The sequence below is a fragment of the Drosophila guanche genome, unplaced genomic scaffold (genome assembly GCF_900245975.1).
Source record: "Drosophila guanche unplaced genomic scaffold, DGUA_6, whole genome shotgun sequence".
Classification (NCBI taxonomy): Eukaryota; Metazoa; Arthropoda; class Insecta; order Diptera; family Drosophilidae; genus Drosophila; species Drosophila guanche.
Window position 1 is genome coordinate 1,750,988 of NW_022995753.1, and position 25,188 is coordinate 1,776,175.

General features: G+C 39.8%; 2 protein-coding genes across 6 annotated transcripts in view; one reads left to right on the forward strand and one right to left on the reverse strand.

The window, feature by feature from the left end:
- Positions 1 to 577, forward strand: part of LOC117588658 (abscission/NoCut checkpoint regulator) — an 18,745-nt gene extending 18,168 nt beyond the window's left edge. The window contains exon 5 of the mRNA XM_034280099.1: positions 567 to 577. The gene's annotated coding sequence lies outside the window, so the exon portion shown is untranslated. The remainder of the gene's footprint in view (positions 1 to 566) is intronic.
- The window catches only part of LOC117588653 (neuronal acetylcholine receptor subunit alpha-7), a 26,596-nt gene extending 2,973 nt beyond the window's left edge, over positions 1 to 23,623 (reverse strand). The window contains exons 1-11 of one of the 5 annotated variants that reach the window (XM_034280089.1): positions 23,130 to 23,530; positions 22,539 to 22,962; positions 16,602 to 17,452; positions 13,425 to 13,564; positions 12,594 to 12,638; positions 11,968 to 12,077; positions 11,539 to 11,719; positions 10,868 to 10,943; positions 10,489 to 10,683; positions 9,243 to 9,329; positions 2,939 to 3,048 (exon numbers count right to left, since the gene is read on the reverse strand). In XM_034280089.1, coding sequence (XP_034135980.1) covers positions 2,939 to 3,048; positions 9,243 to 9,329; positions 10,489 to 10,683; positions 10,868 to 10,943; positions 11,539 to 11,719; positions 11,968 to 12,077; positions 12,594 to 12,638; positions 13,425 to 13,564; positions 16,602 to 16,695 — 1,038 coding nt within the window. In that variant the 5' untranslated portion in view covers positions 16,696 to 17,452; positions 22,539 to 22,962; positions 23,130 to 23,530. Of the gene's footprint in view, positions 1 to 2,938; positions 3,049 to 8,151; positions 9,330 to 10,488; positions 10,684 to 10,867; positions 10,944 to 11,538; positions 11,720 to 11,967; positions 12,078 to 12,593; positions 12,639 to 13,424; positions 13,565 to 16,601; positions 17,453 to 22,538; positions 22,963 to 23,129 lie in introns of those variants that run through there. The other 4 variants (XM_034280090.1, XM_034280091.1, XM_034280092.1 and 1 more) reach the window with 4 other exon arrangements.
- Between the last annotated feature and the right edge of the window lie 1,565 nt (positions 23,624 to 25,188).

Genomic DNA, 25,188 nt, shown 5'->3' on the forward strand with positions numbered 1-25,188 from the left:
GTTATTTTGTTTTTGTTTTTAGTAGTTGTTTTGTGTTAAGGACACAGTAGTGACAGCAGTTTTCGTTCCAGTTTTCGTTGATACGCATGATATGGTTTTGAATGGACAGAATGAGAGTCAGTTTCAGTTTAAAGTTTTTGGATTAGTGGTTAATTGTTAGAGTGTTTATTACGTTACGGTTTGTGAATTTCATTTCATGTTTTTAAATTTCATTTAATACGTTTGTTTTTAGCACATCGGTCGGATATGGGAATTGTGTATTGTGATTTTTTGTTCATATGTACATAAAGTGTGTGGACGTGGGAATGGGATAGGTTGGATGGTTGGATGGTTGGAAGTGATTGGGAGTCGCGTTGTTGCCATTGTATTTAATGTTGTCGGGTTTGAGCGAATTTAATTGATTTTTGTACGTTTTTTAATGTTGTTTTTGTTATGCAGGAAGTTACAAGGATAGGTACAGAGACGTATAAACGGAGAAACGGAGAAACGGAGAAACGTATAGACGGAGAGCGAGAGAGAAAGAAAGATACACACAGAGAGACAGTTTAGGAGGCAGTTAAGTTGAGTTGTTAGCGTTGAGAGTAGTTGAGTTGCCGGTTAGCGTAGTTGTTGGTTGGTTGGTTGGTTGGTTGTTTTTGTTGTAGTTGGCCAGAGTTTTAGTTAGAAAAATAAGAATTTTGTGAGATTATTGGTGGTGTTATTGTCTTAATCAGGTAGTTAATTACGAGTACATGAAATAATATAGGAAGAGTTATATGATGAGTAAATGCAATTCGAGTAACAAATATGAATATGATAGAAAACCGAAATTGCTCTGCTTAAATAATATTGAAAGCAAATGTACTATTTATTACTATTAGGAGCGAAAAATTATACTGTTAGTAAATCTCGACTGTATACTTTACTTTATATATTAAATTGACTTTTATTCTATTATTTAGTTTTATTTAGAAGTTTCAAGTCACTTTGTGCGAAAGGGGAGACATGATTACTTGTGGGCAAGGTGGCAAGGTGTTTGGACAAATTTTTTGTTGTTTTATGATCTATTCTCAATATCCAGAAAAGAGTAGCAAATGTGATACTTAGAAATACAATTATGCTCCATATATGTACATACATACATGCATATTTATGTATGTACATACTAACAATTTGTTTTGTACTCTGCCTCACTATTTGCGGCACTGAAACAGGTTGATTTGGTTTCCGCTTATTGGGTTTTGTTATGCCAGTATGTACAAGTACGTACGAGTACCAAGAGTACGAGAAACAAGAGAATGCGATTTGCACAATAAAAGTAATTGCTTTTGGAAAAGTGCCAAGAAATGCACGAATTGGCATTGATTGCAGAGAAGCTTGGGTTTTTCTCTAGCAATTTCTAGACAAATTTATGAGTCCAGTCCAGGCAGTCAGTAGAATTGCAAGAGAATACATACAAATGTGTGTAGCTACAATTCCGTATCTTGCTTCTGAAGTTATTATTATTGGAAACCTACATACATACATATGTACATACATGCATACATACATACATATGTACATACATATGTACAGCCGCGGTCATCGTAAAAGCCTTCCACTGGTGACTTTATCAAGAAATCATTAAATATTTTATTTTATTTCACAAACACTTGCAGCTCCCGTTGCTAGGCTGAATGGTTATTACCACGTTGAAGGCTGAGCCACAGAGCTTACGTTTTGTGCCCGATATTTGTCTGTTGACTGATTTTATGTAAAAAAAAAGTGATTATTCTTGTTCTCTTTATAAGCGAAAGCGTGTAGCCTTGTGAGCATCATCCCTCTGTAAATATGTACACAGATCCTCTCCGATCGCGGTTCTATGTAGAATTCGTAGCTCGATTATCGCGACCGCAACTGTACTTGGATCTAAGTACATATGCATGTGTATGTGTATGTACATATATAAGCACTAGTTATTTACGTGAAAGTGTGATTTTCAGAGAGTTTTTTTTCGGGCAAGTGAATATTAATATGTGTATTGATTTTTCGGACAGTAGCCTTGGTCATTATTGATTATTTTTCGTTGCCTGTTGTGCGTACAATGTGGCATCAATGCACATACATATCTTCATATGTTTGTACATACATAGCATATGTATAATACATATGTACATTTGTATGGATTAAGGTGTGTATTTGATCATTTTCTAGCCTCGTCAGCGTGTGAAGTGCAGTGCACAGTGTAGCAAGTACTAGTGTAGTGAAGTGAAGTGCGTGTTTGTGCGGATGCTGGAGCTCAACACTTCGACCATGGAGTCCGGTTCGAGAAGAGTTAATTCAAGATGTTGCTCACAGTATGCAAGCATACACACATACATACATGCATACACATGTGTGTGTATGGTGGAGGAATATGATTCACATTGCAGTTATGTACATACATACAAAAATGTACATATGAGCCCGGTGAGCCCTCATTTGTAATAACAGCATTGTCGTGAAAATGGAACTTATTTGGATCATTGAAACAGATCACTGCAAAAACAAGCCATATTTGCATATATATTTATTAATGTAATCATATGTTCATGTATGTAAACTGGTTCTTGGCCAGAAAGCTCGTGCTGCAGGGCAGGCTGCATGATCGCACCTGGTTTTACATATGCATGTGTGCATGTATGTATGTATGTCTGTATGCAGATGTACATTTATGTATGTGTTTACATTGGGGCTTAGTTTATTGGACGTAAAAGTGTGTGATAAAACAATAGATATACTCTTTTGGGTGTAAATAAATGTATGTACAAACATCTGTATGTTTGTATGCATAAACCTCAGATGAGTAAAGGATATGCAAAAGTAATTGGTATTGTTCGAAAACTAAGACTCGGCAATGGAATTTGTTTTTTTTTTTTTTTTGGTTTTTTATAAAATAAGTAAGTAGTTAGTTATGTTAATTTGAATATATAAACATTACCCATTCACTCATTTCATGCGTATCTGGATTTCTATGATGATAATTGAGGATAAGTATGGTTGACACAACTGATGAGGCCACCATAAACATAATGCAATTGAAATAAGTTCCTAGAAGGACACAAAAATGACACAAACATTGTGGTAATTGTTCGATTCGTTTTCTGGATTTTCTTCTTATTGTTTTTGGTTTTTATTTTGTTCTTAGCCTAGTCCCAAATCGATATCGATGACAGGCAGGATGACTGACCGCTCCTCCATTGCATCCTACTCGCACCCACAGCTGCATGTACATATGTACACACATGTGTACATGCTCGTAAGTGCAGTTAGTTACCTCTGCGGGTCAGTATTTGTCAGCGTTCTAGTGTGCTTTATGTATGCCTTTTTTTTTTTTGAATAGAGTTACAACAAAAAGTAAAGCTCCCTCTGATGTCGTCCGGTTTATGTGTGTGTTTATGTACGCAAGTCTGCGATATATAATGTACATAATTGTGTGTAATTACTGTTCAATTGGAAAGACACTGAATATACTAAATTGTTTGCCTTGCATGTTCAAGTGTGTGTGTGTTTGTGTGTGTGTGTGTAGAGTAGAAATAAGAGTTAAGAAAAAGAGTTGAATTCTGTTTTCTTGTTATTAAGGAGTACGAGTATAAGAGAAAGAGAGGAGAAAAACAATAAATTAAGTTAAGCTGTTACGTAAGTGAATGGTTTGTTATTTTACAATCTAATTCGCGTCAGTTAAATTCATACGATCATATTTGTACTAATAAGCTGAATGGTCCTACGGTACGGTCCACAGGCGGCCTGGCCCATATCAAATTTGTGGCTCACTTCATAACAATCTCAGCTCCGCCATTGGCATAGGAGTTCGAGTTCTGGCTTTGAACTGAGCCGCTCATTTGCGTAGCTAGGTTTTTCATCTCCCTCCCACTGTTGGAAGCTTGAGGTGACGACACACCCGCACCTCACATTCTTCACCTTTGGACAATTGACATTCGACAATTGACTTCGAATGTTCTTCGACCTGCTTTTACGTCATTTATTTTAGTGTACAACCAATTATCCGCAATCATCATTTTTGTTTAAAAATCGAGATCTAATCTAAAATTTTCTCCATTTTTTGAGCTATAGATTCTTGAAGACGTTTCTATGGTGGTGGAAGCATAAAGGATTTTGTTGTAATGGTTATGTTTTGTTGTTGTGGGTTTTGGTTTGTTCCTTTCATTTAAGTTGCATTTGGATTTGAGAGTTGTTATTTTATTTGTTTTGTTTAAAAAACGTTGGTTGTTTATTGTTAATATTAAAGTTCATTTATTTATGTTATGCACAGTGATGGACAAAAAACCAAAAAATAATATGATGAAACTATAATGGAAGGCTGTACACAGAGTTCGCCTTTTCGGTAGGGATAGTCAACTGTTTAGCTATCATCAAACTTTTGGTTCGAAATTGGTTTGCCGAGATGTGTATCTTCTGTACTAAATGTAACATATAATTATGGGAGTTTAATACATATGTACATATGTATGTATGGATATTTGAAGTGAGTTTTCTTTTTGATTTTGAGCAATTGCACATCGTTTATCGTATTTGCTCCGATAACGGACCAAGAATCTCTCATTATTAATCATAAGTATTGATCATTATTGGCACATGTACATATGTATGTCTGTACATATGTATGAGTTGAAAATGAAGGAAACGATTTTGGAAACTTTCGTTGTGAAAAGTATAAACTGATGGTCTATGCTATGTAATGAGGAGTAAGTATTTTGAGAAAATGACTTGAGTATGTCAGCTGTTTGCCAATTGAGAATCACTGCGACTGGCGTCATCGATTGGGACAATTTATATATTGGGAAGTGAGTATATGTATGGCTCTACAAAACATGTTTCTTGGGGCACACACGCTCACCCTATCGTTACATTAGTTGCATGGAACACTAAGGACTTTTGAGTATGACATTTTTGATTCTTCTGTGTACGGCCGCTAGTCTAACGCATTGATGAATGCACTCGTAGGAGAGGAGCACTACATGTTGATGTTGTTTTGTTTTGTTTTGTTTTGTTTTTTTTTTAACGTGTATACAAAGATATATGTATGATAAGAATTACGTTTGCTTAATAGGTATGTATGTATGTATGTATGTATGTCGTGTAAAATAATGATATTTACATGTATAGGTAAAACAAACAAGAGTTTGCTACGTATAGATGCTAATCTGATGTACATATGGTTGGTATTGGTTCAGAGCACGAGTGCATACATACATTTGTGAGAAACAAATGGAAATGCTGGGTGGTTGGAACTTTAAAAACACGTCATATGTAGAGTAGTAGCATACAAAATAATAATATTAACAGGATTTCTAGTCTACAACACTACATCGCGATTAAAAACGAACAAAAAAACCAAAAATAACGAATCGTCTGAAAGAGAATCTTACACAGATATCGGGTCCCACAAGATGGAATAAATTATAAATACAATATACCCCATTTACTCCTCGAGTACCGGGTATAATTAATAGATAAGCGATTCTAGCGATAATATCGGATTGTGTCTAGCTGAAACAATTCAAACGCTATCCAAATTCCGGTCGATATCTGGTACTTTGAGGACCTATTCAATTATTTATTACTTATAGAGCATGTATTTATTTTATGGTATGAAGTTCGGAACACACAAATAAACGGTCCAGTTTTTGTTGTTATGTTGGGTAAGAGTGATGAAAGGTCAAAGGGTCAGGCTCGAAGTGTACGATTAACTGCAAAATAGACGGTTATCGATTCCTTTTTGCTGAGGATAGTGGCAGCCAATCTATACTGCAAGGCAGAGATACTCAGCATGAAACACTATGATAAATGTGTATTGCCATGGCTATAAGTCGGGGTTCGAAGAAAATAAGTACAGCACCAGCACCATCAGACGACTCAGAACTCGTTCAAGAATATTTACAGCTTGACTAAGTATTGCTTGAAATAGAGAAAGACAGATAACGATACAAGGCAGATTAAAGAAACAAACTTAAACAAAGAGTATTGGGCCATAGTCGTACATATGTAGGACTAGATGTATGCATTTTGTATAGATGTGTGTATGTGTTTGTACATAATTGACATAATTTGACATTATTATTTACATTGTTGTCTCCCCTTGTGTGTTTGACGTAGTGGTAAAGGAGCACTAACAAGATTGCCATTCCTAGCTGCTTGTAAGTTTAAATTGTGGTATACATAAATGTGTGTGTATGTGGCTTCCCTGCGGTTGTGTTTTTGTCTAAAGCTGTGTTGACTTTGAGGTCGAATCCTCCGATCTACACCTTTTATTTACCATCCCTACATCGAAATTGTTTTTTTCATGTGTGTTGTATATGCAATGCAAGGCTGTGTTTTATTTCTACCAAAAGTCGAACATCGTTGAATAAATATTTAATATTAACCAATTGAAGTGCATCCTGTAATCAGCTTCTGGATGCTGCCATCCTTCAATTTTAGCCTTACAACGAATCAGCAGACACGTTCTTTACATACACGGAATTGCTACTGGAACTTAGCCATACATATGTTTTTTGTAAGGGACTTGGACGAGTTGGACTTGAGGTGAAGGAAGGTCAAGCTATGGGACATTTGGCACATTTGTGTTCCTGCATGCCAACAAGAACATTTTTTCTTTTACATTATGTGGTAGTGGTCCCTAGCAAAAAACCTCACTGGCACAAGCGAAACAGAACGGAACAGAATCGGAAATAACAAAATCAGAAATCCAAAATTATAAAATATAAAATATAATCGAAATTTCACGAACGATTGCATACGAATAATGTTTATCTACATACATTAATGGGTATGAATATAAGTACATACATACACATGTATGTTTTACGATAACTACAACAAAAACAAAAAAAAAGGAAATTAAGTAAATCAAATGAAAACTTTATAGAAGATGCATTGAATTGACCATCTACGAGTACTCCTATGATGAGCTCGTGCTCGGTAGAATGGGGTTCGGGTTCAGCGGCCATACCAGTCCTCGTTACAAAACAAAAGTACATACATATGTACATATATCGTACATCAACTATGTACATATGTACATTTGTATACCCAAGTGGCATAAGTACACTTAATTCACTCAGGAATTTGTGTGAGCGCATGTGTTCGGTGTTCTGAATGATTCAACGTGCGTACATAAATACACAGCAAATGTATGTAAATATGTATTTTGGTTGGTTGTTTTATGTACTTTGTTTTTGTTGTATGTATTGTGTTTTGATAAATATTTAAGTTTATGGCAAAATTTTCTGAAGTGGAAATAGTGCTGTGTGGGTGGCTGGGCTTGGCATGCAGTTTGTACGCAGTATTTACACGATAAGTATTGTGAAACTAAGTCAATGTGGATACGTGGGTATTTATTTAAATACATAATTGAGAGATCGTTTCCATAACTCAACAAAATGTATGCTTATGAGAATGTGTTCCGCTTTACCTTACTGACTCCTCATGCGGCTCGAACGCCCAACACCGCCACTTCAATTAAACGAAAACTCAAGATTGATTTGAGTTTGCTTCGATGTTCAAGTAAATATGTACATAATATGACCAGCAGCAAGTTGTGGAATTGTAGACCGGACGAATGGGTAACTGACGGGACAAAAAACAATGTGGGTATGTGGGCTGGTGTGATGGACAAAGCACAATCTTTTTTATTGTCTTCTGATACCACGATGAAATATTTTCCACTGGTTACTGGCATACTGGTTGGAGGCATGTTGTTCATTCAACTGTGAGAGAGGGCTTTTTCCAATCGAAAGAAAGTAGAGTTTATATGCCACAATGCCTTTACATTTGACAGAAACATGACCATAAAACTATCCAAATATTTTCTTTATATCGATGTAAAAATGTATTTCAAAAAGAAAAAGTTTACTTTTTGTTTTGATTAAATAATGCTTTCGATTACTAGAAAGATGACTCTTTAGAAATAATGTTCCAACCAGTCTTCGCAACATATTAAACTATCCAAAAACTGCATATTTGTGGGTGTTGTTGGTCCAGGAACTTAAATAAAATTTAAACAACAAACTACAAAACATATTTTGCGTAAGATTACAACCATTTGAAGGATACATCACAAGTTTTGCATTTAAAAGAAACTCGCATTAATATTTTGACTCAACTTTTGCTGATATATGAGTTTGAAATGATCGCCTCTGGAGGCGAATGACAGACTATACGTAATAAAGAGATACAGCGATACTTTAAGCAAGAAGAGACGAGAAGTAGCTGAGCATCCACTTGAAGCCGATTGAAACGTTACAACATCTTTGGCATTATAAATATCTCTGCTGATTAATGTACATAAAGAAGATTTGAAAACATTTTGGTAAAGAGTGTCCCACACTTGGTCGCATATTTTTCAACATTTTCACTTGCCCATGGTTTTATTCACTCATAATTTTGTATTCTTCCAAAACACACGAAACACAAAAAAACTTTGATGGCCGTATTCCACTATAATTTAAGATAAACCCGACGTCAAAGATAAGGAGAAAATCCTCCAGCTGAACCCTAAGGGGCCGGTTGGGCAGTGGGCACTGCATTATCCCGGCTATCTTGCCAAGGCAATGTTTCAGCTTCCTCCCGATCTGAAGATTTCAACCAAACAGCATGCCTTTACCGAAGGAAATCTCAGTCATTCCTTGCTGCATCTACCACGAAAAATCAAGACAAAAATCAGCCAAAAAAGTGCGGGGCCATACATCCGAAATATGTCTGAAGCAACGTTGAGCAACGGGATTATCAGATGACACTATTCATTCTTTCAAAAATGTATGCATCAAAACTGGTTTTGATATTTGGTTTAAAACTCTTCTTTTTGAAGTGTACGACCAAGTGATTGGTAGGCAAGTAAACTCTCATTAATTGGTGTTAGAATATTGTATGACTGCGACTTTAAATCTGTATATGTGTGGGTGTGTATGTGTGCGTGTGTGCCGAAGTTTACAGTTCATTGAATCTTGCGAAAGCCCTGACATTGAATTGTTACTTGCAGTCCATTTAAATAGTGTGTGCCCCAACTTTCGAAAATGATAAACTTCGTACTAGAAAGACGACAAATATAACGTTAACGTAAGAAAAACGTTTAATACAAACGTTGAGGCATCGATCGTGGCTGCGCGGAAAATTAGAATCTTTGCTGATTAGTTTCTGAGTGAATTGAGAGTGCGTTAAGAAGTTTTAGATAAGTAGTACTTAGTTGTGGGAGTCGAAGGTTTCCCTTTCCATTCTGTACTTACCAAGTAGCGGCACGGCGTCAGAGGTCGCCGGCATTGTTTCTGCAACCATGTTGAGGAAGACTGTGAGCGATAGCAAGATAGTGACTCCTAGAAATACGCAAGACATCATTAAAATGACAGTCACTGAGCTGGTCAGCTGAAGAAACACAAGCTCAGTAAGAGGGGCGGAAAAGAGAAAGCATGAAATCAAATACAAATTGTGAAATTATTAGATTTATCCTTGTGGTTACTTGAGTGCAATTCAAATGAAGATACGAGAAACAGAAGTTTATTCAGAGGTCTTTTTTGGTCCGGCTGATCCCTCAGTGTTCCTGCTGCTGAGTTTCTGCTACTTATGCATGAACGTACAAATGGGAGTGTGATGGTAATTGTGGTGCTGTGTTTTATTTTCACTTTTGCTTTTGCCGCGTTCAATAAAAAACTACTACCATATTCTCTGCGCTGAACCTCAAGGTCTGTTGGGGAGATTGTCGGTCCAGGGGGGTCTTTCTTAACGGGTTCCCAAGCTGGGAAGCTGGGCGCTTATTCCTACGTTCGTGGAAGGCTTCGACTAATTAAGGAGTGTTTAGCTCCGCTAAATATGTAGATCCCCGTTCGTTAGGATAATTTGGCTCTGTCTGACTCTGTAGAGTTTGGGTGAGATTTGATTTCCGTGCTCAGTCCTAGGAAGGAGCACCACTCTGTCCATCCTCTTTGTATGTAATCAGAGAAGGGGCAGATTGGATGTACAATGTGTGGCTTGTATTTTTTTGTTTTGTTTTTTAATCTGTGTTTTTTTGAATGCTTTTATTCAGAGGGGATTGTGCTCCACATATTTTTCTCTATTCCCTGGGGTTAGCAGCTAATTAATTCCCGGCTACTTTGCTACCTTACTTCAGTTGGTGCATCCCAATTGTTTTCGTACTTTTTTATTTACAGAGCACTGAACTCACTAACCCTTCAGAGTTTTCGTAATTTCCCTGATAAACGTTTGATAAGTTAAATAACAACGTTTTTGAGTTGAACAAAATTATATGCACACTTGAGCAAGTTTTCAACTGGGTAACAGGTACATGGGTTGGAAAAGTTCGGGATTTTGCTTAAGTTGGTGCTTCGATTTGATTTGATTAGATTTGGATTCAGCCGAGCCATTAACTGTTCATTAATCTACTGACAGTGGGTGGAAAACAGAGAGAGAGAGAGCGAGAGAGAAGGCTGAGAAAAGAAGGAAGGGGAGATAGAGTGTGTAGGACTGGACAACACTTACCAAGTGAGAGCTTCTCACCAGAATCTGGTGGAAGCGTAAACCCTAGCAGTGCCATGGATGCAATTAGTACGCACGGTACAATTAAATTGAAAAAATAGTAAAGGGTTTTGCGTCGTATCAGAATGGCGAATGTTATGTCAATATAAGGTTCTGGGCAGCAATTATAGTAGATTTCATTTCGTTTGCCGGGCACACCTGGTGGTTTGTTTGTTGGGATGGGAACGAATTGAATGACAGATGAAGGAGTTAGATATAGAAGAAAAGATTAAATATTAAGATATTACATTTGCATCGACAGGTGATTTATTCAAATTGAGTTTAATTATTCCTACAAATATCTCACCAGACTATGTTCGGTGTCCCTTGTTTTTCAACTTACCTAGCAGATCCCACTCTCCGTTTGTTATGAAGCTGGAAATGTCTCCTCCAGCTTCGTCCTGCAACTGCAGATCCAACTGTCAAAGTGAAAAATTAATAGAATAAAATCATAACTAAACGCTGTTACTTCTTGTTTGCTAATTTGAACACAAAACTGTGTAAAACTCTGTGGCCAGCCTTCTCTCTCTGCACCTGCCGCTTCGGCTGCAAGCATGATCGATTTGGTGGCGAATTGGTTTTTATTCGATTTCGGACAAAAATAGGTGCCAAAAAAGCTTGGCATCTTAAACATTGACTTTGAGTTTCATAAGAAAACTACACAAATACATTTTGTGCAAATAAAGAACAGTTGAATAAGGTAAGCTCAGTGAGAGTGCGGCTGCCTGAGATTCCCGTTACTTCAATCGTCGAATCTCTTGTTCTCTTCTCAGCGGCAGCCGCTTCTCTTGACTATTCGCGTCTTCCGTTCTCCTGCTCCCTCGGTCTGTTCACCGTCGCTTATGCGTGCTTACATTTACCGTTGGTTTGTCGCATTGCACAACGATCAAAATACAGGCGTGGGCTCGAATATTGCGATGGCTTATAAAATGCTTACATATGTATGTACAACCAGACCCATCCGCGCTGGTGAAACACAGGAGACTGTGCTCGGACTTTTTTTGGTTCACTCACCTGAAAGCCATCGTAGGTCCACGATCCAAATTTCATTTCACATCGTTGATCGTCAAATGGGAACCAAGTGATATCTATCTTGCACGTTGACTTGAAGATGCCCGGAGGAACGTACAAACAGCTCCCGTTATTGCGCACCACCACATTGGTGGCATAAGTGCCGTCGAAGCCCTCGTCTGCACTGCAATTTTCAAGTATAACAGAATGCATTGATTTATCAAATGGAATTTCATTAGAATTTTATTCTAGGAAAAGGGGTCTTGCGCTTGAAAGAGGTACATAATTTTAAGGTGCGAGAATTAACATTCTTGTCTATATGTATGGAAAGAGTGCAAAGAGGAAAAACTTTACTCACTGATAAACATAACTACATATTCTAGTCGGTCATGGTAACATTTTATATGCACCTACGCATATTTCTATACCCACCTGTTGTACATGAGAACATCCGGCTTCCATAAACGATGCGGCGGAATTCGCAAGTCCCGCACACCACCAAACTCACTGGAATTCCAGCGTAGATTCATATCATTCCATTCCTGAAATATGAGAAAACAAACATTAACTAGATATATTTGTAATTAAGAATATTTATATGCAAGAATGCATATACATATGTATGCATGTATCTATGTCAATTCATGGCAAATAAGAGACAACACAACAAAATGGGAATAATGGGTAAAACAAATTATTTTTCAGTGCAGCTTCGAGCTCCGCAGTTCAATAAAGTCTTTACTCAATTGGGGAGCCTTCGGAGGAAGCTGGAGATTCCAATAACAAGGAAAAAACATGCAAAAACTTTTACGCCACTTGACAAACATTGATATAATTAACGCATTATTTTTACTCTCAGATCTATTTACGAGTATAACCGAACAGAGGCAACTCTCAAAATATGATAAGATAACTTTATTGTAAGCAGTTCAAGAATTTCTAGATGATTCTTTATCAGTTTTGTACTATTATCTAGATACATATACATATGTATGTGTTTTTTGCAATTTTGCGTATTAATATATTGTTTTTTTTTTCAGTTTGTACAGAAAACTTACCAACTTAAGCCAAATATTTGTTATGAGCAATTGATTCTTTTCATCCTGCAAAAAGAGAGAGTACATATAAAACAGAATTAATTAGATGTTAAATGTGATTAATTAATTGAAACCCTTTCTGGAAACTTTAGTTTCCCGCACACATTATTTAGGTTAAAATAAGTTAAAATCGTATGTGCATGGGTTCATCGCACTTGGTCAGTTTTTTGTTTTTGGTCAGTTTTTCATGTTTTTTGCCAACTCAAAGCATTCGTGTTAGCTCCACTGCCTCCACTGACAAAGTAGAATCAAGCATCACAAAGCAAAGCTTTGAATCTTTTGGATTGTAGAGAAGGGTCCAACGACTGCTGGTCTATGGGTGGAGCTTCTTGTCTATAGCTTCGTCCATGAGCTGCTCCTGCATGGCTGTGCACCACCTGGCCATTGCCTAGATTTTCTCCACTGTGGTTTTCTTTCGTCGGACCTCACCTCGTCGGATTCCGTCTGCCCTACTTCACTACGATTCATTCAAATCGCAAGCTAGCCCCCCCGTACCAGCCGCCTCTCTCTCTCTCTCTCTCTCTCTCTCTCGCTTTGTAATCCCAAACTGTTTGCAAATCGACAAGGAAAGACGGTGTGCCTGTGCCATTTAATTAGCGTATTTCGAGGCTCTTTACATAAGAGAAAGGACTATTTACAATGCCGGACGAGCCTTATCTGGACAAGCGTGGCCGCACCTTATATCCGTTTCATCCAATTAATTCTGCTTTGTCACTGTCCGCACTCACCCACACCTCACACTCTCTGAAAAATACTTTAAACATTTGTTGCAAGATTTGCTGTATTACTTACCACATCAATAATTTGCATGAGCGTTAGTCCGAAACTCAACTGCAATGGATCTGACTCATTCACCACAGGCCGCTCCAAGCTGTTGTAGTTGTCCAGAAGTGCATGCAGCAATCGCTTCTCGTGGGGGCCGGCAAAGCAAGCTATAGAAATAATTACAATAAAACGGGGTAACATTTAAGCAGTAAAACAGTCGCTGCTACACACATGTTGCACTTCGGTATTTGGTTATTTTAAGCGGTTTGCAAATGTATTTTAATTATACGTAAAATGCAAACACAACTAACAATTTCATTTGCACATTCCATGACCCAAAGGCCAAAGATTTTGCATTCCTTTTTGGCCCCCAAATGGTTCCCTAGTTAGGGTATCTTTCATTCGATGCTAAGTAAACCATTTTCTTGCTGTTGCTTCTACCCACATTTGGCATTCATTGCTTGTGCCGTTGACCCCACAATTTCCGGCAACGGGTGGCAAAAAGAGACAGAAGTAGCACCGGAAGACATATCCGTTGGGTACAGTCAGGAGCCGGCGACAGCATGGAAATTATTGCAACGGTGACGACACAGGCAGAAGGCAAACAACACGAGCTAATAGCACTATTATCATGCTTGAGTATGCCTGCTGCCCCACCAACACTGTACACTGTGCACTTATCTAGCGAACAGAGAATACATTTCTCTTCAAGTTGTTATTTTCTCTGGCATATTCTGGCAACCAGTACGCATGCCTTTGGATGTGTGTTTAATTTAAGAATATTAACTAATAAGTTCTTTCACTTTGCACTGTTTCTGTGGAGATTGTTTCTGCTGCCTCTAGAAAACCTTCCTTTCTTTGATTCGAATTCTGTGATTGTTTAACGACTCTTTACAGCTCTTGGCCGATTACTTTCTAGACTAATGCAACGGCTGCGACAAGGTCTCAAGCTGTTGGTGGTGCTGGTGCTGGTACAAAATGTAGTATCCTGTTGGCGCTAACAGGTGACAGCAGTCACTAATTGGCAGAAAATCCACATGACAACAATTTGCTGAGGCATAAAGGTGAACGGTGCTGGCGCGGGCGCCGCGGTGCCCTCTGCTCTGATCGACACTCTGGTATTGTCTGTCGTGTGTTCTTTATTCACCTTTCAAAGTGGCACAGCCATACAACGATGTCAAGTAGTTTGTTTGCACATCTTCTGCTAACAATGTGTCCATCTGTCAACCAATTAATCAAACAATCTATTGAGCTCAACAGCGTGCAATAACAGACTGCCTGCCACCTGAACCACTGCAGGGACACTCAGAAATCCCCACATCTTCTGTTCTCATTGTTGTCCGAAAAACGAGACCCCCTGAGTTTCTGTGTCATCTACGGACTTTTTGGAGGACTTGGAAAGCCTCTCGAGTCCAAGACACTACAGTTTTCTTTTGGCAACCACCCCACTGCCCTGCCACTTGCATTCGAAAAATTCGAAATATACGCAGAGTAACCCCGAAGTAAGTTCAATGGCAGCACTGCCGACACATCAATTAGTTGCACATTAGCCAACAATTAGCACACCTCATAACAGTGGACGAGCCACGTCCCTGGCCTACCCAGAAGTTGCTAATCAAATATTTACACCAGACGGCCTGCATTCTCTACAGCACTTTCCCTCGTTTGCTGTGCTGCGCCTGAATTATTCAGAGAGAGGGAAAAACTTGATGTCTAATGGCGTTTGCTTGCCCGATTACGCTAGCGTGAGTGGCAGCGGTAAAGCATTTAAGAAGTTGAGTGCAGTTGCGCTCTCTGCTGCATTTTTCCCGCAGATGCATCCATGCAACCAGGTGCCGACTGCAACTAAACTAGATTTTGAGGCATGCCGTAGTTTGATTGGATGTCTGATGAACTGGTACTGGTATCATGTTTATTGTTTATAAGTAAAGGTTAATAATTGATTGGAAATGGTATAATGGTACAAGAATTTGATTTCTGCATCGTTCGACGCACACCTGGTCTCGCACACCCTTTGCCACACCTCTCGCCGATCGGTTGTCCGCTCTCGCTCTCAATTCGCCCTCCTTCGTTTTCTCTTTGCGTTTGCTCTCGTGTTTTGAATTCGCAGTGACGCGAATTCGCCCTTGCTCGTTTTGGTGTTTTCCCAGCCCACATACATAAATATGTACATGAAGAGGTCTGCTAAGTTTGATGTTTTGCATTTACAGTTTTTCGGCTGCTGCTTGTGTGGTAGGCACACAAATATTTTCAGTTGCTATTCAGACATCCAACCATACATAGTAGATAGTACATACATACATTTGTATGTATATAGGTTCGTTAGTGGTGACTTATGCTAATGCACTTTCTTGCAAAGTCGTCTTGACACGCTCGCAGCCTGGGCAAAGGGTAAAAATGTAACCAAAAGCGGTACGAGCCAGACATTAATAAGCTTCTTATGCATACGAGACCCATCCCACCATCCCACCATCCACTTAAGTATACGCGCGGCGCGTCGCTTCACTCTTCATTCTATTCGATTCCCCATCATTCACGGCTATTTCCCCATGCAGCTGGGTAAGAAATCAAGCTGCACGGTAAACTTCCTCATTTGCTTAACCTCCTGCCCAGCCCAGCAGAGACTTGTCCTTCGCAGCACACAAAGCTGCAGCAACGAAAGACACATGCTGGGGCGAGTGCGAGTATGTTGGAGTGCTTCCCTGACATTGCCTACTTATGCAAATGTCTAAAATACTTGGGAGTACAATGACAGAGCGCATCATTGCAGCCACAGCCCCAGACGGAACACAGCACGAGAAGTACTCCACTCTCTGCACTCCACACTCCACACTCCACACTCTACTCTCTAATCTCTTCTGGTAGAACAAATTAGCTGGCGCAATGTATGATGTGGAAGATACTCGTGCTGTTGCTTGGTTTTACTCATTCTAAACTCTTTTCACTGCAAGATTTGTGTGGTGGAGTGAAAGTGAACCCTTTCAAATAAAAGTCTTTGGGTGCTGGTAATCGATTTCTTTGCATGAGTCCATAAGCGAACAGGCTCGAGTGATTTCAATAGACATTTGATACTTGCTAAGTCTTGACTATTATTTGCTGGTACATCCTAGACGCTCAAACTAAATATTAAACAATTATTTGCCATTTCTTTCACTCGCCCAGAGCTACAGAAGAGTATTTATGAATATTTAGCAGTGCGCTCACCTGGCAGCATAACGAGAAATCCCAGGCCATATGCCAACCATTTGACGGCGTCAGAGGCGGCTCTAGATGATACGTATGGCTCCAAGAAATTCATTCTGTACAATTAAATAGATTTGGAAAAGACTTGTTTGACCGATTTATTGTTGTTTGTGTCCGGCCTCTGTGTCACTCGAGCTCTGACAGCAATCCACCCGAACCGTGGCCGATGGACAAGAGACAGGCGCTAACAGTTCTCCACGGCAAATGATTTTCCTTGCCTAATTCTTGGCCATTTTATGTCATCACAATCGGTTGATCCTCGAGCGAAGGGACAGTATGGGGCTGGAATGGTGCTGTTGTGTCGCAAGTCAGTGACTGCTCCTGGCTCTGATTATCTCGGCATACATTTCTGGGCGTTCAATTGCAGGTACCATTTATCGCTGACTGAACGGTGTCTGGTCTGTGGCTGTGTCTATGCCTGGGCGTAGGTCGGTTCGGTGGTCTCTCAATCTCTACCTTATTTCAGGCTGTCATGACAATCCGACAAGAAATATTTCTCGACGTTTGTGACACCCTCTAGGCGGTCGCTTGGCTTATGGGACAATCTTGTTCCTGTTCCGGATCAGTCAGGGGCTATTGCGTTCACTCAGATAATGGTCTTACCACACAGCTCTGTATTTTCTAATTGAATTTCCAGTCTGATTTCCTTTAAACAATGAACAATACAATTCCATCTCAATGCAGAGCTTTTCTTAATCGATGTCTTCGAGTGCTTATGATCAATAATTGTATTTTGTTTATTCAATAGTTGTCACAATCAACGCTCGATGAAAACTGTTTGCGTGGATCACAGCTGGCATTTTGTGGAGGAGCTGCAAAGGAAACGGAAATAATATCTCTTATAAAATGTGTATTTAAAAAGAGCGATACAATAATGATGCATTCTGACCCTTGTTCGGGGATCTGATATATATTGGTTGCTGCAGCTTTTTGTAGTCTATTCGAAATAGCCGACAAATAAGACGAACAGACGGATGAATACTGGACGATAGCTAGAACGAGTCCGCTATGGATGCTGAACAAGAATATATTTGATGGGGTCAGCAACATTTTCTTCTTCTCTCTCGTTTCATTAAGCGTAGAGTAAGCGCCCATCCATCCCTGATATCATTTCTAAACAATTATCGGGAGGGGGCCTCATCTTTTTACCCAAGTTTTCCAAACAACATATTCTCCGGAAAGCTACTCTAGTCATCCAACTTTTCACACTCTTTATTAAAAGCCAGGTCAGCTTTTTTATTAATAAACCATCGGAAACTCGGACGGAGAATTTCTAGACTAAGTCTTTCCCCGCCCTGTCACGAAAAAAGAGAAAAGTTTTTGTTTGCCTCTGGGTTTCTTCTTCTTGGACTTTGGCTTTGAGTTTTTGCTGCTTCTGGACCCAGGCCTTGTGGGGGCCCCGGAAAGTAGACTGCGAATCGTCGCACATTGCAGATTGCTAGTCGGCTCCTTAGCCTTGACATTTTCTGACCGTGCTGGGGGATTTTGTAAGCTTGCTGCTCAGCTCTCGTTGCAGGGCAGTGTCTAGCCGAGTAGCTTGGGTTTGCCTCAGACGATGCCCCGAGGACTGGACCCTAAAGTGGGCTCCTACACGCTTCAGGTGCGTTTTTGCCTCCTCCAACGGCTGCTTCGTGATTACTTCATAGCTGTTGTGTCATACAATATACAGTCTGGTAAGAAAGTGGCACGAGAGTGGAAGAATGACTGGCATAAGTCGGAAACGAACCACAGATTACTAGCAAAAGTAATGACATGTTTTTGTACAGCCAAGACACAACCCAACCATAAAAGATACCAAACAGAATCGCATCTTCAGTACATAACTTATTATAAATTACTTTTTCAATTTTGTGTACTCATTTATCACAAAGTTCTTCGACTTTTGCCGCGTCTTTTCTCTTTAAATCGGTTCTCGTGGCCTTGAAAATATCATTCACGTGGCTCCATTCACTTAGGAATGTACGAAAAGGAAAACGTTTTCGTTTTCAATGTGAAATATCTCGTTTATTGTGAGTGAGGCCCTAGCATCTTGAAAGCCGAATATCATCCAGTTTTATGTAAAAATAAGGAATATCGGCGATAGCTCTTATTACCACGTGAGTTGAAAAGTTCGCTGAGCGTCAGCAAAGTTTTCGGATAAATTTCATTAATTTGCATTTTAGTTTTGGGCTTTTAATGAAAGAAACCTAAAAAAAGGAGTTTCTGATGGAAGTGTGTAAAACGGAAGAACCAAAATGGAAAGCTTTCCTCAATACTTAAGTCAGCGACAAATAAAACTCTTACATAAATATGTACAAACGGATGTATGTATTTATGTACACGTACTTTAGTGGCCTTTCATCCATAAAACCTCTTGGATTAAGGAAACATTTTCGCTCGCTGTTCGAGTTCTTTCGGCGAGTTGCGAAACATTAATCGAAATGGAAGAGAAATATGTGGATACTATGGAAATTGTATTTGATGTCGTAATGATATTTGTTGAGCTGTGCCCCGTAAAGTCAAATCATAATCGTTGGCCCATGCCCAACCCATAACCTGCAGATGAAACTGGTGGTTGATTTATTGTTTGCCTTGTTGCGCATCTGAGCGGTGAATGATTGATTGATGAGCGTTAATTTAGCGGTACCACTCGGGTAGTGATAAGGGAGGATGAAGACACAGCCCCCCACCCCACATTACAAATCTCCACATCATTTTCCCATCGCTTTTTTGTATGCGCTATCACATGGTGGTACTTACACTTTCTCCCCATTGGCGTGAGAAGTATTTAAGGAATCAGATGGATATTCTTAAGTATCGATATCCAAACTCCACCAAACTCCACCAAACTCCTCTCCCCCCAAACTCCAGGTGCTCCAGGTGTCACAAAACTGATGCAGCAATAACTTAACCAGGGCCTTTTCTCAACCAAAAAGCTCTTCTTCTATGGCGGGGTGTGATTTTGCGCCCCATAGCCAGAGGGGAGCGCGCGGGAACTCAATTCTCTTTTCGCCCATGCTTCGTCGCTGACCGACATCCTGCTGCCCAGGTGGAAGTTTCAACTCAGATCCGTGGCACAGTGGACTAGCTAAAATTTCAGCTAGCTAAATTAATAAGTGAATGGGAGAGTTCAATGAATTTTTGCACACTGAAACCCCTTTTTAACTTTGAGTTACAATTTTCTTGAGGATTTCATTAGATGCGTATATTCATTAGAATATCCAAAGCGCTCATACAACTTTTCGACTTTTGCCACTTCTTTACGGCTGAGTCCCCACTGTGCCGCACCAACACCGACTTCAGCGCTGGCCGATGCTTTGACGAAGCCGAGTAGCATTTCAGAGGCGAAGGATAGACTAAAAGAGAATTGAAGTACTAGCCCCGCGCGCGCGCCCGTACCAATGAAGCGTCAAACGAAAATTGAAAAAGCATTTGCTCCTCGTGCAATATCTTTACATTGTATAGTCTCTGCCGGTACCGGCCATATTCTGATTGCTTGTGCATTTAACTGTATTATGCAAATGCAGTTTTTTGTGTGCCAATTCCTTTTACGATAAAGGTTTATTTGTCGAACTATTCAAGCATAACTTTTCTACCAAGTGAAGTTCCTGCCAAAGACATGGGCACAAAGAAACTCCAAGGGGGAACGTGCACTGTGACCTTGATGAACAAAAGAAAACAAACAAGAAAAATATGCAAAAATATGGCGTTTATCCTGTTGAATGTGCTGTCATTAAAGTTCCACAAAATGTAATAAAAGAATCAAAGGAACTTCTGTTCATAATTTATTCCTAACAATCATAACTAGAGAAACTCAATGGCAGAGTTACGACTTTTCCAATTTGAAAGCTTTGTAAAATACACGTAAAATGTCAACGTGTTAAAATATGCCAACAGCTACAGACATACATACGTACATGAATGAATGTATGTACATATGTACATATGCATGCATCTCGTACATCGCAGTCGTTGGAGTTGCGGGAGGAGCGGAGAGAAGCACACAAAAGAAAAAAAACAGTTATGCTTTGCACTCTGGAGATGTGAAACGGTTGCGGAAGGGACGGTTGAGGCGGGTGTATGTTATGCTTGGGGCCATCCTAAATACACAATTTAACAATTTGAAATTTCCATTTATTAACTTTTTCGCCTTAATAAAATTTGAGACTTACTTGAAACTCTAGCCCAAAACACACACATATTCGTACACACACATAACCCACAATGCTGCTGATTCGAACGAGGGGAACCGGGCACAACCGGGAATAAGGTTAAGGTATGCCATGTACGAGTACAGCATGTAGATGGGAAATGGAGATGGAAATGGAGTTGGAGTGGAGCGACTAGCTGGGGGGGATTAATAGCAGAGTCAACACGGAGGATAACACGCTTTAATTATGTATGTAGAGCCGAGTCGTGAGGTGCGATGTTGTGTGCGGCTGAATGGCGGTCGAAAACATCATCAACAACAACAACAACAACAACAACGCCACAAGCAGACAGACAGCAAGCAAGTTCCCATGGCCATGGAGTGCCAGGATATGCAGTTACGCGCCATTGGCCTAACGCCTACCTGGATTCCACCCACATGGAGGGAAACACCAATTACTTTCGAGAAACTCTTGTTCTGAAAAATGACAATTACATTTTGACATTTTCCTATTACTTAATTAATTACAGAGGCCTACAGGGATGCGGGCTCACAGAAGCTCCAATGATTGCACATCTCGGCCCATCAACTGGTGAGACTTCAGAGTAAGTCCAGGAATCGAGAATGAACAGAGGAGGGTCACAGGAAGAGCAGATCGTTAAAGATAACGAATAAAGCTGCATTCTTTTCGTTCAACAGAAACGAGAAACGAGAAACTACTTGCAATGTTGATTAATCTCTTAAAGAATAACCAAAATCTATCTTTATTTTTCATCTGGACCGCAAGTGACTTTTCCTAATGGACTTGGCGCTAGGAAAATATCAGTAAATTATGGTTTTAATTGAATTAACATTCAGCTGGAAACGTTCCCGTTTTGTCTGTTACATTTTCCGACCACAAAGCCTGTACACCCCTTAAATCTTGGATAACAAATTCTAAGTCAGTCAGGCAGCACTCGTGCCCACGGAGCCCAGAGTCTGGAGCGTTGGCCCATCACCCTAGGTCTCACTTTGATTTAATTTGGGCAGGTTTTGTCCAGTGGAAAAAAACGTAAATATCATAATTTGACCTAGTTCTGGTATAAGGATCGAGAAACGGTTCCTTTTCAGACATCCTTGACATCCAGACAGTGGTTTAAGCTGGGGGCTGTTGATTTTAAAACGAGGTCTCTACAAATGTGCATTTGAATGTAAATGGGGTCTACACTCATTTATTACATGCAAGATCTGACCAAATAAATATACAGCAAATCTAACAATTGTTTAAATAATTATAATCCCTTTGAATCACATTTAGATTGTACAGATTTTGAAGTAAAATCAAGCCAGTTACATGTTTAATGTGTTACACATTGCATTCATGTACTCGTAAGTGCACCTGTGCAATCTGTTCAAATAATTTAAGTGCTTCCAAACAACAAATAGCCCGGTGAACTGGTGTTAAATGCCATAACCGAGTCTCGAATAATCAGCAATATTTATGTCCCATATTCTGTCAATTACATGTGGGACTATCAGAGCAAAACTAAACACATTACATACAAAGCGGAAAACCACTCGAACGACTAGCCATTTAGGCATTAAGATGGCATCGCACCTGATGTTCGTTACAGACATGTATTAAATCTATGAGTAATTGAGGACAATTAATGGTTTGAGTTGCCTAATGGCTCCACAGGATTGTAAGTGACAACTTTGCTTGTTCATATTTAACGCAGTTACACACATATGCGAGTTGTTTGACTTGTTGTTAAATTGTTTTCACTTACCAGTCGCAATATTTTACCGCTGTGGCAGTGCAAATGTCATTGACGGTTTGGTTTGCGGTTTATTTGTTATATTGTATAGTATACGTATTTATTTATATCATTTGTGTATATACTTTGTTCTCGGCTGGAACTTTAATTCTGTGCAGAAAACCGATTGGGTCTCTGGCTTCAAGTGGTGCTCATTGAATCCAGGGCAACAATGGGTGACAATCAAAGGGGAAGCAGTTGCACGAGAAACGCAATCGTAATCGTATATTTGGGATGACTACAAACTTGACTTAAATTGCCATAATGACACAATTTCTGCTGACACAGAAAATCCCTTAAATTCCATTTTTGGTGCTTGGCAAGTCGCTTATTGTGGCACTTGCATCTGTGGCGTTGTATTTTATTCCGGGCCCATGGTGAAGAAGCTTGAATTTTGCTGCCCAAAAGTAACAACAAAAAAATTGCACGCCAAAAAAAAGATGAATGATCAGCCTGATCTCTTGCAGATATTATTGCGCGTCGAATTTATCTATGTATTTATTAGTCCCCTACGTTTTTGCAGTGCTCTACGTACGTACGTATACATATGTACTGGCTGCTTACTTCGCACGTGGTGGTCCGTGTCCGAACGCTTTTTGCTGGGTGTGGGCTCCTGGTGCTCCTGGTGCTCCTGGTGCTGCTGCTGCCAAAAACAGAACTGCCTTTGCCTTCCTACTCCTGCGGGCTTCGACCTCGACCGTTTCGACCACGTACTCGACTGAGAGACGGAAAAAGCGACGGTGATGCAGGCAAGCGATGCACGAGGCCACACGATTCCACAACTACTGCGACAAGAGCATTGACAGCGATGTGACAGCTACAGCGACAGCACCAACGACGGGACGATACCCACCGACTACGGAAAATGAACAACGACTCACGACACACGACACCACACGATGTGCTCACTACGCAGCCTCGACTAAAAATGAACCGCGTTCTCTTGCCATCTGACAGAGGCAGGCATTGCCCGTACGTACATAGCTCGGCTCTCGGCTCTCGTCTCTCGTCTCTTTCTGCTCCTGATAGTTGGCCAGAAACATTAAACCGACTAACAGTCGATGCTCGGATCCTGTTGCGACGCAGCCACTGCCACTGTTAACTGTGCTGTTGCTGTTCTACCGTTCTGTTAGGAAAAGTAAACAAATAAAACTCGGAGTTGCCCTTCTTGGTGGAAGCTCCAGTTCCGCTGCTCCGCGTGTTTCTAATGGTTGGACCGTTGTACCGCAGGGACACGCACTTAAGTTTGCGCTCCTTGGGAGTTCCACTGGAGCCTTGGATGCCGAAACACTTGAAAACTCTTTATCACAAACAATCGTTCTCAGCGCTGCTGTACCGAGCCACGTGCTATGTCAGAATAATCCATAATCGTTCACCCCTTCAAAGTTTCCCCTTTCATATTTAACATTTCTCTGTTGTCGTGAATTACATACGGCCCACATTTGATGTCTTCCCCGTCAAACTGTTATACCTCTTGTGCGTACATATGTAAAACTGTATGTATGTATTTATACTGAATGCATTCTTGGTTGCCTGAAAAGCCTAAAGCTGCTTATGACAATCATGTCAGAACCCCATCAAATGTTTCCCTTTCATAATGCACCACATTGGCTGGTTTCCCCTTTAAACGGTTATACCTATTTTCAGCAGCTGGCTACATGTGTACATTTATTACTTACATAGGTATATACATTGATAGATACATACATATGTCCATATGTATGTAGATTCCTCAATTCAATGGATTGGAAAAGCTTCCTCAACTACTTATGGAGAGCCCTTAGTACCAAAAATAATCAGGAATATAGAGTCCACATGCGCTTGCAGTATTATGGAAAAGGCGTGTGGTTACCATAAATGGTACAACCATAAATGTACTTACTATTGTTTACCACAATAAAAGCATCAGAAGATGCACGCCATAATCGCCATAATTTAAGCTTGGAGTAGAACCGTTGTCCTGGCTTTTTTATACCTTTTTAAGCCTTTGAATTATTCCAGTAGATGATTATTTGGCGTAAGTCTTAAATAGTCACGCTATAAAGCAGCGTATTTCGAAACCATAATTTATAGCGAAATCAACTGTCCCAAAAAGTCTATGTACGAATTTCTCTGCACAATGTGCTTCTGCCAGAAGCTTTAAGCTTAAAACCTTAAAGCTGCACGAGCACGAATAAAAAAAGGCTTTAGATAGAGGCGCTAAAGAATGTCATAGATGCTGCACCTGCGTCAATGCACCAATGTAGAAAATGTGTAGAAATTACATTAAAAGCAATGTCAGCATCTATTTTTTTTGTTATACTACGGAGGTTCATGCGGTATGTTAGTCAGATCCAACTGCGGTCACACTGGCCACGTTCGTTTATCTACCGAATGTTTGGCCCTGGTTCGATTGTACATTTTTAAAATATAAGGTCATAAAGTATACAATTCAATAGAAATAAGTATTTATAATAAGCAAAATAGATTCTCCAATCGGATTAAATTATTGTTTCAGTGGTGAAAGTCTTTTCAAGCTAGTAATATCAAAAATAACATCAAAATCAAAGAATCTGATTTAAGACTATATTTTGAAGATGCAATGGTATATTTTGGTATATTTACGTGGCCGTGACGGTATATA